This window comes from Aspergillus flavus, chromosome 2 (genome assembly GCF_009017415.1).
Source record: "Aspergillus flavus chromosome 2, complete sequence".
Lineage (NCBI taxonomy): Eukaryota > Fungi > Ascomycota > Eurotiomycetes > Eurotiales > Aspergillaceae > Aspergillus > Aspergillus flavus.
Genome location: NC_092409.1, coordinates 3384874 through 3400315, shown reverse-complemented (window position 1 = coordinate 3400315; position 15442 = coordinate 3384874). Strand labels below are relative to the sequence as shown.

General features: G+C 48.0%; 4 protein-coding genes across 4 annotated transcripts; all 4 read left to right on the top strand.

Annotated features, from left to right (window-relative positions):
* Nucleotides 1-370: 370 nt before the first annotated feature.
* F9C07_2728 (putative nuclear mRNA splicing factor) lies at nt 371-4370 on the top strand (the record flags this gene model as incomplete). Its single annotated transcript, XM_041289817.2, has 3 exons — nt 371-614; nt 789-2862; nt 3056-4370. 3 exons carry the CDS (start codon nt 371-373, stop codon nt 4368-4370), a joined length of 3633 nt encoding a protein of 1210 aa, XP_041142909.2.
* A 3707-nt stretch (nt 4371-8077) lies between these two features.
* F9C07_2729 (arrestin or S-antigen, N-terminal domain protein) lies at nt 8078-9668 on the top strand (the record flags this gene model as incomplete). Its single annotated transcript, XM_041289816.1, has 2 exons — nt 8078-8273; nt 8338-9668. 2 exons carry the CDS (start codon nt 8078-8080, stop codon nt 9666-9668), a joined length of 1527 nt encoding a protein of 508 aa, XP_041142908.1.
* Nucleotides 9669-10056: 388 nt separating this feature from the next.
* On the top strand, nt 10057-12761 carry F9C07_2277616 (endochitinase 1). The gene is made up of 6 exons (XM_041289815.2): nt 10057-10660; nt 10737-11105; nt 11164-11220; nt 11321-11390; nt 11445-11980; nt 12071-12761. The coding sequence occupies exons 1-6, from the start codon at nt 10526-10528 to the stop codon at nt 12185-12187; spliced, it is 1284 nt and encodes a 427-aa protein (XP_041142907.1). The 5' UTR covers nt 10057-10525; the 3' UTR covers nt 12188-12761.
* A 708-nt stretch (nt 12762-13469) lies between these two features.
* Nucleotides 13470-15428, top strand: F9C07_2731 (heterokaryon incompatibility protein-domain-containing protein; the record flags this gene model as incomplete). Its single annotated transcript, XM_041284766.1, has 1 exon — nt 13470-15428. One exon carries the CDS (start codon nt 13470-13472, stop codon nt 15426-15428), a length of 1959 nt encoding a protein of 652 aa, XP_041142906.1.
* Between the last annotated feature and the right edge of the window lie 14 nt (nt 15429-15442).

Here is a 15442-nt window from a genome sequence, read left to right as displayed (position 1 = left end):
GCTGCGTGTAATTTACATACCGCTATGAGTCGGGGAATCTGTGCGAAGAAATGACATGGGAGGTAATACCAATACTGTTCACGTGATATAGAACAAACATGTCAAACTAGTGTAGCTTCATTCTCTTCCCACCGGAATTTTCACTTTCTCCTCAGGACACAATCGGGTGAATTGTCGCGTCTTGCTCTCAAGACTCCCACGCTAACCCATTGCGAGGACACTCGTTCTCGAGAGTCCTCTTCCTCAATCTTTTTATCTGCAGCAATGGGAATGGTATCACATTAAAGTCAACTTTGGTTGCAATTGTGCAGTAAACAAAACACAGCATCGTCTGTCTGCTCCAGGCTTGGAAGGAGCCTAGCTACCCACCATGGCTACCACCTCGCATATGTTCATGTACTCCCTGACAATTCAGCCGCCTACTGCTGTTACACAGGCCATCCTGGGTCAGTTTGCAGGTACCAAGGAACAGCAGATTGTCACCGCGTCGGGGTCAAAGCTCACTATTCATCGTCCCGATCCCACTCAGGGCAAAGTCACCCCACTTTTTTCTCAAGATGTCTTCGGCATCATTCGCTCTCTGGCTGCTTTTCGACTAGCGGGGAGTAATAAAGGTATGTTCGACATTCCCCTTGGTGTGATTCCGAGATCATCTTAGTGATTCTTCAAGCTTCCGGGCAGCACGATCCTTAACTGCCGAGCCGACCACCTTGGAGGTGGGACGTGCCCCGGTCAGCGACGTTGACGCTGGGTGCTAGTCCATGACTTTTGCTGAAAGGTGCATCTAGATTACATCATCATTGGTTCCGACTCTGGACGCATCACTATCATTGAGTATGTGCCATCCCAGAATCGGTTCAACCGTATTCACCTGGAGACGTTTGGCAAATCCGGTGTCCGTCGTGTGATCCCCGGCCAATATCTGGCGGTTGATCCGAAAGGCAGAGCTTGTCTCATTGCATCTGTGGAGAAGAATAAGCTTGTTTACGTTCTGAATCGGAACTCGCAGGCCGAGTTGACGATATCTTCGCCGCTTGAAGCACACAAGCCACAGACACTGGTCTTTGCGATGTCCGCATTGGATGTAGGGTATGAAAACCCGATCTTCGCGGCTCTTGAGGTGGACTACTCCGAGTCTGATCAGGATCCTACGGGTCAGGCGTACGAAGAAGCCGAGAAGCTTCTAGTATACTACGAACTGGACCTTGGACTGAATCACGTCGTGCGTAAGTGGGCGGACCCTGTCGATCGCACGTCGTCGATGCTCTTCCAGGTGCCTGGAGGTGCCGATGGCCCTAGCGGAGTCCTGGTTTGTGCTGAGGACAGTGTCACCTACCGACACTCAAACCAAGATGCCTTCAGGGTACCCATCCCCCGGCGTAGTGGTCCAACAGAAAACCCTGAACGTAAACGCTTTATCACGGCCGGTGTGATGCATAAGATGAGGGGTGCCTTCTTTTTCCTCCTCCAGACTGAAGACGGCGATCTCTTCAAGCTCAACATCGACATGGTTGAAGACGACAATGGTCAATTGACTGGCGAAGTAAAGAGACTGAAGATCAAGTACTTCGACACGGTTCCAGTCGCATCGAGCCTGTTGATCCTTAAGAGTGGTTTCCTGTATGTTGCCAGTGAGGCAGGAAATCACCACTTCTACCAATTCGAGAAACTCGGTGACGATGACGAGGAAATCGAATTTAGCAGTGAAAACTTTTCTGCGGATCCTTCTGTCCCACTTGAGCCTATATATTTCCGACCTCGAAGTGCAGAAAATCTGAATCTCGTTGAAACTATCAATTCCCTGAATCCGTTGATTGATAGCAAGGTTGCAAATCTTTCCGAAGAAGATGCGCCTCAGATTTATACTATCTCTGGAACGGGTGCTCGTAGCACGTTCAGAACGCTCAAGCACGGCTTGGAGGTGTCTGAGATCGTCGACTCGGAACTCCCCAGTGTGCCTTCGGCTGTTTGGACTACTAAACTCACTCGGGCTGATGAGTTTGATGCCTACATTATCCTTTCCTTCGCGAATGGCACTCTTGTTCTCAGTATCGGTGAAACCGTGGAGGAAGTGACTGATACTGGCTTTCTGTCATCTGCCCCTACTCTCGCCGTTCAACAGCTTGGGGAGGATTCTTTAATTCAAATTCACCCTCGAGGCATTCGTCATATTATGGCCGATCGTCGAGTGAATGAGTGGCCTGCACCTCAGCATCGGTCCATCGTGGCAGCCGCGACAAACGAGCGCCAAGTCGCGGTGGCACTGAGCTCGGGAGAGATCGTGTACTTTGAGATGGATGCTGATGGAACCCTTGCTGAATACGACGAACGGCGCCAGATGTCCGGTACTGTGACATGTCTCAGCCTTGGGGAGGTTCCTGAAGGTCGTGTTCGGAGCTCGTTTTTGGCTGTGGGATGTGACGACTCCACAGTCCGAATTCTGAGCTTGGACCCTGATTCCACCTTGGAAAACAAGTCTGTCCAGGCCCTTACTGCAGCCCCGTCCGCCTTGAACATCATGTCCATGTCTGATTCCAGCTCGGGCGGGACGACACTCTATCTTCACATTGGTCTGTACTCTGGTGTTTACCTTCGAACAGTATTGGATGAGGTGACCGGTGAACTTTCCGATACGCGCACACGTTTCCTGGGCTCGAAGCCCGTCAAGTTATTCCAGGTCTCTGTTAAAGGGCAAACCGCTGTTCTGGCTCTGAGCTCACGTCCTTGGCTGGGCTATTCAGACATTCAGACAAAGGGCTTCATGCTTACTCCATTGGATTATGTTCCACTTGAATGGGGTTGGAACTTCTCGAGTGAACAGTGCCTGGAAGGCATGGTTGGTATTCAAGGCCAAAACCTGAGGTATGATGCATTCCTTGTTTTCTTCATCCGTTTGTTTGCCTTGATCGTATGATGAGAATATGGGACCCGAAAACCCATGTGGAAGCTTATTATTATTTATTTCCAATTGTTCCTACTGAGATCAAACTTATTTCCAAAATTACACGTCACCTGCTGCTTGCGAAGATTTATATTTGCTAACTGAGGTGGATAGGATCTTCTCCATCGAAAAGCTTGACAACAACATGCTCCAGCAGTCTATTTCTCTCGCTTACACGCCCCGCCGTTTCTTGAAACACCCCGAGCAACCACTTTTTTATGTCATTGAATCAGACAATAATGTTCTATCGCCATCCACTAGAGCTAAACTACTAGAGGATTCCAAGGCACGTACCGGTGACGAAACCGTGCTACCCCCCGAAGAATTTGGATATCCGCGGGGCTCTGGTCACTGGGCCTCGTGTATACAGGTTGTCGACCCAGTGCACGCCAAAGCTGTTGTCTCGACAATTGAGCTTGAGGAAAATGAGGCTGCTGTCAGTGTTGCGGCTGTTCCTTTCACCAGTCAGGACGATGAGACTTTCCTCGTTGTGGGAACAGCGAAAGACATGAATGTCAACCCTCCGTCATCCGCCGGAGGTTACATCCATATTTACAGGTTCCAAGAAGATGGAAGAGAGCTCGAGTTCATCCACAAGACCAAGGTCGAAGAACCTCCACTCGCTCTTCTTGGTTTCCAAGGTCGCCTGGTTGCTGGTATTGGCCCAATGCTCCGGATCTATGACTTGGGAATGAAACAACTTCTCAGGAAATGTAATGCCCAAGTAGTTCCGAAGACAATTGTGGGCCTCCAGACGCAAGGCAGCAGGATCGTCGTTAGTGACGTTCGTGAGAGTGTTACGTATGTTGTGTACAAGTATCAGGAAAATGTTTTGATTCCGTTTGTGGACGACTCTGTTTCTCGCTGGACAACATCCACAACGATGGTTGATTATGAGACCACTGCTGGTGGTGACAAGTTTGGTAATATATGGATGCTGCGGTGTCCTAAGAAGATATCCGAACAGGCTGATGAGGATGGATCAGGCGCACATTTGATCCACGAACGTGGTTATCTCCACGGTACGCCCAACCGTCTGGAGCTGATGATCCATGTTTACACTCAAGACATTCCGACCACCTTGCACAAGACTCAGCTTGTAGCCGGTGGGCGAGACATCCTCGTCTGGTCCGGTTTCCACGGTACTATTGGAATGCTGGTGCCTTTTGTCAGCCGAGAGGACGTCGACTTCTTCCAAAACCTGGAGATGCAATTGGCAGCACAGAACCCTCCTCTTGCTGGACGGGACCACCTCATTTACCGGAGTTACTATGCACCTGTCAAAGGCGTCATTGACGGTGACTTATGTGAGACGTATTTCTTATTACCTAATGACACGAAGATGATGATTGCCGCGGAACTTGACCGTTCAGTGCGAGAAATTGAACGGAAGATTTCGGTATGTTTTACTCGATACCATGCTATGTGAACATTCAATTAACTCTTGGATAGGATATGCGGACGAGAGTGGCGTACTGATTTTAGCGGACACGGCGTCTAGCGACTTCTTTTTACCGTACCGGGGTTCTTAGATACCCGATAATCGATTGTGAGATATCATCATGTACCGCTTCTACCGTACAACTTGGTGCCTTCTGAATTCAACTTTAACATTAGCGATGGGGAGTGTGCAGTATCATGTGGATATACATATCGACGTCTCTTGCCTCGCTCGGTCCTCCGCTCCACTCGGTTGATCTTGAGCTGGATGCAGCATGGACTCTCAGAGTTCATCCTGTATGAGACAAGAAAGAGGTTGACACCCTCGACGATCTTTGAGTACGGTTCTATCCGCATGCCACGGATACAAACCGTAATTTATCCGTCGGGACACTTGTTCTTGTAGGATCTCACGTAGTGTATCGCTCTAGTCAATGCAATTATCCTCCTGCTATCTGATTGTGCCTTTGTGTTGATAAATCGTTCTATATATGATTTGTGCAAACATACAATGTTTAGTAGCTGCGTCTATATATGTTACTTCTATAATCATGGACTGCCCACCGGCAACAACAGTCATCACTGCTAGCACTCTAAACCTCTAAACCCTTACCAGTCATGCTGTTTGGCTAAGTACATTGTCGGGTCTGCAGACTGTTCCACTAGCTAGCCCTGGCGCAGAGAACTAAGCGAAAGCATATGCTTTACTGTGCTAGCTACGGATAGATCCCTCGTCGTAATGTGGTTGTGTCACATCCTAGATTTACAACGGCCAGTACCGGTAGCCTTCTTGTGTTACTGTCTTGCAGCTTTGACTACATCACCGTATGGGCCTTTAATGATAAGTGTTAAACCTGAAGCTACTTCAAAGCCCACCTATCAGTACAGTACAAGCAGGCATAATGGCAAATCAGATGACTCCCAGCACTGACCAGCCTATCTCAGCAAGACTGGACGGCCGATGCTATGCACCGTTGCCGCACTGTTTTTTTTTTTAATACTGTGTAACACTTGCAGTGATACTACGATTCATCTCTCGTCGAATCGCTCAGGTGAGCTAGCAGCACTATGACGCTCTGATTATAATATCCTGCCTTGTGATGTTCTATTCCTATTATCTCATGTGGACATCCATTGTAACCGCCGTTCCATACGTTTGATGGTAGTAAAAAGCTAAAGTACTATATACTGGTCATTACTTCTTGCCACCTGGCAACGGGTATTCAGCTTTCTGAAGCAGTCCTAAGTTTGCAAGGAGTAATGCTATAATTGGCTACACTATCGTTCTAGTTGAGGGTTACCAGGATGTCACACTACAGATTCTTCCAACCCGTGGTGATATATCGCACTGCGCACGTTGATGATGAACGGCCACTACACTACCTCGTCCGTGTGATTCAAAAGTGCCGCCTGCAGATAATAGATACTACGGACATGGCACATTCTGCTTTTGCGCAAAACAGAGCGGATCTTGAGAGCTTTTCGCAGCTGAAAGCCTGAAGTGGCCCGAGTGCCAGCAGTGCCTGGAATAACCGCCTGTAGCTGCTGGGATCTGCTTGTGATCTGCAGGGGAGTAATGATTTAGAGTTTATAAAGCGGTTTTTATTGTAGCTAGTTAAGTTTTGTGTGAAACCTGTCAGGCTCTACTTGGTTTACACCTGTTCCTTCTACAATGCTATTCTTCCAGGTCAGCTGTTAGGGCTAGGAGAAGTCGTTGTCTGGTTTGGTTTCCACGGTAATTCGGTGATTGTTCTTCGGACTTGGGGCCCAGCTTCAAGTCGAAACTTCTCCATAATGGCTGCCAAGAAGGGGAAATGGGACCGGGCCGGGGTAAGAGAGAAGAAAATTTTCACAGATGGCGACATCGAGCGCTAGAAACCATTATTATATCGTATCACTTAAGATGCTATCAAGTTTTCTTAGTTTCCCGTCGGCATACCGTGGCGGTCGGCTCAGGGAAGTCGCTTAGCCACGGCTAGACGCGGACCCGTGGAAAAAACGGCTGGGGACTGTGAAATAGCGTATCCTCGTTCCTGGTTTCTGATGGAGGAGTGACTAATGGTAATGAGGGATATATAGCAGGAAATAAAATCGGTAGAACTATGGGGATTGCACTGTTCTTGTTCATGAGATAGATAGAAGGGGGGATGGTTCAAGATTCTTTCCAGGGTGATTTTTGAGTTCAAACTTTGCAGGTGGTCAAGGATTAATAATTGAAGTATGACAGCATCGACACCAAGGAAAATGCATGGACGACCAATAAGATAAATTAAGTCGATAGATTCCTTGGCGAATAATCTTAGACAAGGAAAGTGCGGTAGACGTGGATCTCGAACCCGAAGCTGTAGGGCGCAGAGCTAAACGGCCGACTTGCGACAACAGGAAGTTACTTGGAGCGGGTAAACATTCTTATTCGCTTCATTCCATGGGCTAGACTCTTTAGTTCAGTCCTCTCGGTACTCGGAACGACTCGTATACGAGGGCTTCTGATTATAAACCATCGTCGTTAAAGCTATTGAGGTTGTTTCTCTGCCTTGGTCACACCTGTCTCAAGGTTGGAAATCAGGAAAACGCGCAAGACAACCCGTAGACTATGGGCAATGATTGACGAATAGTTTCTGGGGGCAAACGGCCATCAGAAGACCCTACTCAGTATGGTGTGAGATCTACGATCATCACGCGATGGGGACCTGGTTGGAATGCTGGAGAGTAAGGAGTTTGAGGTCCCATTAAAGGGTCATTATCTATTTAGGGTTATGCCAAACTATTGGTCTAATGATCGTCACCAACCTACGTATTTGTCAGGCTGCTGACTATTCAAGAACTCGTTATCGTTCTTCTTCTTCTTCTTCTCCTTCTTCTCCATATCCCATGGGGAAATATCTTCGTACTCCGGAGTAAAGTTCATGATCAATATGTCACAGGGCGTGAGGTGGGCATCGCTTAAGGGTTGATATTATCCGGGACTGGAATCGACTGCAAATGTCACGGAAGGGCGCAAAGGATCATCGGGAGTTGGACCAATCGCTGGCAAAAGTGGATCTGGGCCGGAATTCGTGTTATGGAGACGAACTATGGAAAATATTCATTCATTCATGTGGTCGGTGTGTGAGTTTTTTGGTTCGCTCTTAATTTATCTTTTTATTTTTTTATTTTTTTTATTTTTTTTTTTTTTACTTTTTGATCCAACAAGTGGATTATCGTCAACACGTGCTGAGGATGACCGATCAATGGATTCTCTCTTTCTTTGCTCGATGCGTGACTCATTTTTTGCGCCCTAAGGATTGACATGTCTTCAAATTGGTCAATTAGAAATACGTAGAAGGGGGATATGAGCTAGCTATATAATATCTTAATTGCCGGGGGTCTTTCAGGAGGATATCCATCGTTGTCATCTAATTTGAGTGGTGCTGCAAGTATACATCAAACTATCTCCACAGCTCGCCATTACTATTACCCAACGACAACCATCACCCCATCCCTACATTCAATTTAGAACCTTTCTCTCGCTGCTGGCGTCTCCCTTCGTTTCTTTTTATATTCTTCTTTTCTCCACGCTGCCGTCCAATTCCTTTTGCTCAGTAACCATCTCTCCTCTTTACTACCAGTCTGGGGTGCTGCGCATGACGCGCTCTCCACTATATCCCTGAGCATTTCTCTCTGTATTATCCCTTGTACTTGTGACATACAGCCGAAATGACCTCATTTGTCACTCGTAGCTCCAGCACGTTGGAGTCCTTGACGCAGTCGCGTCCGAAGGTCAACATCGAACTCGCCGGACAGACCGAAGGCCTTGTCAATTCATATACCACCAAGGATCGCATTGAAGGGACGGCAGTGATAACGGTAGACCATGATACTCGTTTTGATGAGGTTGAGATCACCTTTGAGGGTAAGGAAATCCCAGACAGGATAGATCAATCATTGTTGGAGGGAGCCTTTACTCACATATACAGGGACATCGAGAACTTCCGTGGAGCGTGTAGCGATGCCAGGACGTACAGGTGCTTACCAGACATTCCTCCGACTTCGCCAGCCGATTGAGGATTCTGCCTACCCCATGCCCCGTGTGCTGGAGGCCGGACGCACTTACAAGTTTCCGTTCACATTTGTCGTACCCGATCGTCTGCTGCCACATGTATGTAGCCATGCAAAGACGAACGCCCATGTCGAACGCTCTCACACCCTGCTCCCACCTTCTCTCGGAGACCCCATGTTGGCCAATGATGGCAAGTCACTCTTGAATGATCTAGCCCCAGATATGTGCCGGATATCATATTTGATCCGTGTTAGCGTGCAACGCAAGCCAGAAAATGCCCCGTCGAAGGCCTTGGCTTCGGTAGGAAAGAAGGTGCGGATCATTCCAGCCGTCGATGAGGAGCCACCTTTGAACATCACGGACGACGACAGCTACTGCGTTCGGAAGGAGAAAGACGTCAAGCGCGGTTTCATGAGAGGCAAGTTGGGCCGACTAGTCGTCGCCTCGTCGCAGCCCAAGCCTGTGCAACTGTGCCCACCAAACAGCGAGGCCACTGATTCGGTCAGCACCGCTGCCACAGTGCACCTACGATTCGATCCCGTGGGCAATGAGGAACCTCCCCGCCTGGGCACGATCTGGAGTAAGCTCCGAGCGTCCAGTCTGTTCAGCGCTGAACCCTGGGGTGATTACCCTTCCCCCCGAAATGTGCCCTGGGCACAGATAGGTCAAGGGTGTTACACCGAGACGGTCCCTCTTTCCACCATGTGCGTGGCGTCTGCACACTGGACGAAGCATACTAGCCCCAGGGGCCTCAGTCGCTGCGACTCGATGGAGTCAACATCATCCTCGGAATCTCTAACCGGTCCATCGGCGTCTTTCACTGGAGAGACCTACTATACCGCATCGGTGGTCGTGCCCATCACTCTTCCCAAGACGAAAGCATTCGTTCCGACCTTCCACTCGTGTCTGATCTCTCGCATATATTGCCTCGAACTCAGCCTCTCTTACCATACTCCAAACGCCAATATCCTGACCCCAACGGCAACGCTCAAGATCCCAATCCAGCTTACAAGCCGGGCCCGGTCCGACGCAAAGACAAAGGATTCTGAGCATGAGATCACCCAGCATGAAGTTAATGCAGAGTTTTTCAGTCCCCGCAGCGTCGCACCCCCGACACTGGTCCAGGTAGCGCCACCAGAGTATTCGGAGAACCAAGGCCCAATTCTGCCTCCTGACCGTTCGATCGATTTGATGTCTACTGCCCGTGTCCCCAGGGTTCATGCTGGAAGTGTGGGGACTGCTTTTTAATGGTCTTCCCGTATCCAACAACGGATACAGGGGGTTTCACGAGATACAAAAGTTCATGTTTTCATGGCGTTGAGGGAATGTTTTTTGTCTGAATATACCCGGGTTGTTTTGTTGTATGAAATTCGCATAGCAGTAGCGCACAAGGGCGTTTTTGATCGAGATGTCCGGCTATCGCCAGGGTCCGAAATCATTTTTGGAGTCTTTTGCGCTGAACCTAATCTAATTTAGAATACTTTAGTTTAATACAGACCAACTTGATCAAGGTACCGACTCCTCTGTATGTGTAGTCTAAGTTGACTCCTGGGTTATGGTGATTCTAATTCAAGTTTCGCCGAATCTTCGCTTAATTGCCTGAAATCACAGGCACCAATATATTCCCAGGTCACGCCCCTTGTCTTCCATTTACTGCGTCTTCATAAAAGGTGGATTGGACAAAAAGACCCCCTCTCTGGCACATCCATAGATCTACTATCGCAAGACTTGAAACGTAGCCTGAAAGCCCCACCAAACAAAACATCCATTGAACACAATGACATACAAAGCAATGCAACCCTCAAGTATTCTTCGACTTGACAAAGTAATCACGAAATATGCGTCTTATAGGAGCCGTCGAAGAGGGTATATCGTCCTTTGTTTTCTAAAATGTCTGTTAGAATGCCGACATTCATTAATTATTGCATTATACAGATATCAGAGCGGCAAAAAGACTATAAGTGCAACATGGATTCCTTCTTATCGACATCTTCAAGTTATTTCTATACAGCCCGGAGGCTTCTTCCTATGCTCAGTCCTATCTGCACCGTATTGAAGTGTCTCCTCCAGCATATATACTTGGACATCCACTAGCATCATTGACGATGAAAACTTTCTTCTTCCTTCTCTGGGGCCTCGCGTGCTTCGCTAGTGCTGCCCTCATCCCGCATGCAAACGATAAACATGATACTTCTAAGCCGGAGAATGGATATATATCCGTTGCCTACTTCGCAAGTTGGGTTAGTATTGGCGTTTGCCCCTCACCCTCATTCCTACCAAGCCAGCACAAAAGACCTTCCTAACATGAAGGCCTAGGCCATATACAATGACCACTATCCGCAGCATATCCCCGCCGACAAACTCACCCACGTCCTCTACGCTTTTGCGAACCTCACTGAAACTGGTGAGGTTAGGTTATGGGATCAGTGGGCTGACTATGATAAACTCTTCCCCGGCGACCCAGAGGAAAGAGATATGGCCAATATCTACGGATGCGTCAGACAATTGGGTCTCCTAAAGAAAAAGAACAGACATCTAAAAGTCCTTCTTTCAATCGGCGGGTACACAAACTCACAAAGTTGGGCTGGGATTCTCAATGTTGAGGCGAACCGAAAGAACTTCGCTGAGTCGGCGGTCAAGTTGATGCATGACGTGGGGTTTGATGGGCTGGACATCGATTGGGAGGTGAGAGTTTCCCTATTATTGATATTCATTATGTTTCACGAGGACTGATGGCATGCAGTATCCCAAAGAAGACAGTGCAAAAGATATGGTGTCTCTCCTGAAGGAAGTAAGAGAGGTATGTGCTGCGTATACATCAGAAAATGCATATGAGAATCCATTTCCAAAAATGATTCTTGTATTCCTTTCCCATCGCACCACTAAGACAAAACCAACAGGAACTAGACAGATGTAGCAAAGAGCATGCGAATGGAAATCATTTCCTCCTAACAATCGCCTGCTCAGCCGGTATGTGTGGCCCCTTCAAAGGCACAAAAGAAGAAGACTAATGACAACTTCAAGGTGCGTCCAACTATAAGGTTCTTCCGATGTCTGAGATGGATCAATATCTCGATTTTTGGAATTTGATGGCATACGACTACGTCGGCAGTTGGGCGAATACAACCGGCCACGCAGCTAATCTCTATCCCAACACCTCTAATCCCGAAACCACACCCGCTAATACAGATGATGCTATAAGATACTATACCTCTAATGGTGTACCAGCCGAGAAGATTGTCCTCGGTATGCCGCTTTACGGCCGCTCATTTATCAACACTACCGGACTAGGGCAACCCTATGTTGAGGTTGGGACGGGCATGGGCGATCCAGGAATTTGGCATTACAAGGTTTTGCCGTTGGCTAACGCAAAAGTTGTTGAGTTACCAAGGACAGGAGCCAGCTATAGTTACGATGAGAAAAACAAGATGTATGTTTCCTACGATACGGTGAACATGACCAAGGTCAAGGCGGGATATATCAAAATGAAAGGCCTCGCAGGTGGGATGTGGTGGGAGACCAGTATGGATAGAGTAGGGGAAAACAGCCTTATTGGCACGGTATGTCATCTTCATTTCTTCATCTCTATGTACCTTTACAATTTATCTGCTTGTAACTATTGAAGTGATGTACTGATTACTATGACACAGCTTGTTAAAGAACTCGGTGGCACTGGTGCTTTGAATAAAACCGAAAACTATATCGATTTCTCCTGGTCGAAATACGCAAATGTCAAGAATGGATTTAAAGAAGATGAGAAATCATAATGAGAATTGGTGATTGTTCCGGCCGTTTATTTTACTCTTCTAACTTGGGCCGTCAAGTCAAGGGTTCAATCACTATGTTCTCGGTTTTAGTACCTCTCTATGATTAAACATGATTGATTGTTAATACAGAATACTTCTTCCCTAGATAGAATGAGTAGAACAACTGCAAGATTCCGTTATTTAGCTCTTCCACTTTGAACCCAACGTATCTACTACAGAAAATAGCCTGACAGTCCAATCCACGCTTGTCAGACTATTCCTGGGATGAGTCGAAGCCGTGAAACAGAACAAGGACGGCAATCCATGTAAATGTGGGCATGTATGATGTGCCTAGTACCAAGACTAGGGTTCTTGGTGTTCGATTTTATTTTCTTGTTTGCTTTCTGTTCCTGGATGAAGTGGTTTTCAGACTAGGAGGGAGACATGGTATATGTTAGGGATTGATATTGGTTGAGGTTTGTTAAATCCACAGGGCAGCCGTCTATCTACACAGGGCGCCTACCTACCAAGATTCTTTGATAGAACCTCAGCATCTAACGGTTTCTGACTTCTTATACTAAAAAGCGTACTTTATGTTAGATATAAATAATAAAGCCAATTTAATTACTTAATTCAAACCAAAGGTTACCAGTTATCTACTTCACACTCACTAATTTAACTAAACTTAGCAAGACCCAGATCAATTAGAATATAACCCAACTTTAGTAGGGTACTATCCTGTGGATTTAGTGGACTCCTATTGCTTTGGATTGCCTACCTGTAGTTCTGTATAAGGGATACTGATGGATTTCTGAAACAGTGTAATAGTACTAAAGATAGACTAATCTCGCAGGCGCCTAAGCTCTGCACTCAGCCATTCAACGGGTTGCTGCTGATCTCCTTGCGACGTTGGACGGAGTATAGCCGCCAGCTTTCCTTGGATCCGATTCGGTATAAAAATAGAAATATCTATGCATTTATCCGCAGTCCACTCATGACACCCCCAATTGCACGTTTGCAACACCACACCTTCCAGGTTTCTGTGATCGCCCCAGATTGCCCGACCATTAGTCTTGTCCGAGAGAAAATAGCTGCCTAAAGATAGAAAGAGTGCAAGGATGTTGTATCACTCGGAGTATTATATAACCGAGCAAGGATGGTTGGTTTTAGCGGTAATTTAGACCTGCCAGTTCTCAGGGATCTTGATCGCTCGCGGACAAAAACAAATTATGCACATATTCGATCCATGTAGACCCTTCCTCCAGTATATACATACGCAATATATAGTAGTTCTGCAGCTGTCATGGGCTCGAACAACGAGGGCCGAGTTGGTGTTTATAGCAGCGCTCATTTTATACCTCGGTTCCAACCCGCCGTCCCACCGGTTTTGGAGCGCCTACGACCGAGGAGACGATCCCGAGCTCCAGTACCACAGAAGAGATCACATACCACGTTTCCATACGAACCTCTGGACCCTGCGAAGCATGAAATCAGACTATTTGAACTCTGGCCAGGAAAGCCCGGTAGCAAGGTGGTCGGGCGCCTCTTCCACGTCTCCTTGGATGAAAACCCCAGCTTCGAAGCCTTGAGCTACACTTGGGGGCCACCTAAACCAACTTATAACATCTCCATTAATGGATACAAGGCATTTCCTGTGCAGCGGAACCTGAGGAAGGCATTGGACGATCTGCGCCAGCCTGACAAGCCTCGTGTTCTCTGGACGGATGCCATATGTATCAATCAGGGAAGCAAGGAGGAAAAGGAACACCAGATCAAGCTGATGGGGAGCATCTACTCAAGAGCACAGGTTGTCTGCTCTTGGCTCGATCACAGCGTGCGGCCAATGGATGTCTCGTTCGATGACCTTGCACGTCTCGGCAAGGAAATTCAGATTGATGACTATGATGCGTCCCACTGGTATCCGGTTGCCGATATTTTTCGGAATCCATACTGGCGAAGGCTGTGGGTCCAGCAGGAGCTCATCCTGGCCAAAGAAATCAACATATATTGCCAGCGGGATGTCTTTGATGGGCAACAGCTCCTAGAGTTTCAACAAAGAGTTAATGATGACTCGTTCTTCAAGAAAATAGGTGAAGCGGGGAGGCTCTCTAAGTACATAGACAGGGGAAGGACGCCTCATCAGATGCTGGGCAGTAATATTCTTCATGCGAGGGCCAACAGGCTTCTGGGGAGCAAACTCCACCATCAACAGAGTAGTGATGGAGTGACGCGTTTCGAGGTCACCGGAAGATACTTAGGCTCATCACTTCTGCAGCTATTTTTTCAGACAGCTGGTTTGAACATGACGGACCCTCGAGATCGGGTTTACGGCATTCTAGGGCTTGCTTTGGATATCGACGAGAGCAAGGTGAGGGTCGACTACGATGCACCTGTCATCGAGATCCACTTGCAGGTTTTCAGTCTCTTCATAGAGAGACACAAGAGTATCGACTTCTTATGTTTCTTGGGTAAGGGGCTGCATCATGCTGCCTCCCGAGGTGATGACTTCCCAACCTGGGTGCCGCACGATTCTGTCAACTGGGGCGCAGTCAATGCAAGCCGGGCCTGTGGCTCTATGACAGCAAGAAACGCCTCCATTGACTTGGAGAGTCGGATCCTCTATGTCCAAGGTCTCTTGGTAGACACAATCGAATGGATTGGACCAGAGGAGGAGTTTCACGAGCTGCCCATACTTGAGTGGTACCGAACCCTGGAAGAGTACTGCCGAAGACTCTGGCCAGAAGGTGCTGGCCACGAACCACTGTACGAAAGGGAGGATGTGACTATGCTCCTACGCGATTGGGTTTCGGAGAAGAGGTATCGCCAATTTTATCAACATGGACTTGAGAGGCCGACGCACGAGACAACGGTCGCGCTACTCCGTGCCATACGCGTAGTAGCGGAGCAGGTTGATCAGGACAGGCTGACACTCTACGACCTTGCTTACAGGCCGAGAATTGACTTTCTGACGGAATACCAGTTTATGTGCAGGGAGCTTTTGAGCCTACTCGTAGCATCCGTGTTCGTCGGGACTGAACGCCGGCGGCTCGGGACTTTAAGCAGAAGCGTTGGGACAATAGAACCGGGGGACCAGGTTTGGGTCCTCCATGGGTGTCGAATGCCTATGGTTCTTCGACCAGTCCCTGGCAAGAAGGCCCGGTTCACAGTCATCGGACCGGCCATCTTTCCGGGGCTGATGCGCGGGGAGGCAATGTCAAATGGAGAAGCTGAGCTGAAGAGCACTGTAGTTAAGCTTGAATAGGCGGTCTAGTGAAA

Bases quoted from the DNA above. Each gene is read 5' to 3' on its own strand.
- F9C07_2277616 (XM_041289815.2), top strand. From the start codon at position 10,526: ATGAAAACTTTCTTCTTCCTTCTCTGGGGCCTCGCGTGCTTCGCTAGT. The intron at 11,221-11,320 runs GTATGTGCTGCG...CAAAACCAACAG, and splicing joins TCCTGAAGGAAGTAAGAGAG to GAACTAGACAGATGTAGCAA. The intron at 11,981-12,070 runs GTATGTCATCTT...ACTATGACACAG, and splicing joins AAAACAGCCTTATTGGCACG to CTTGTTAAAGAACTCGGTGG.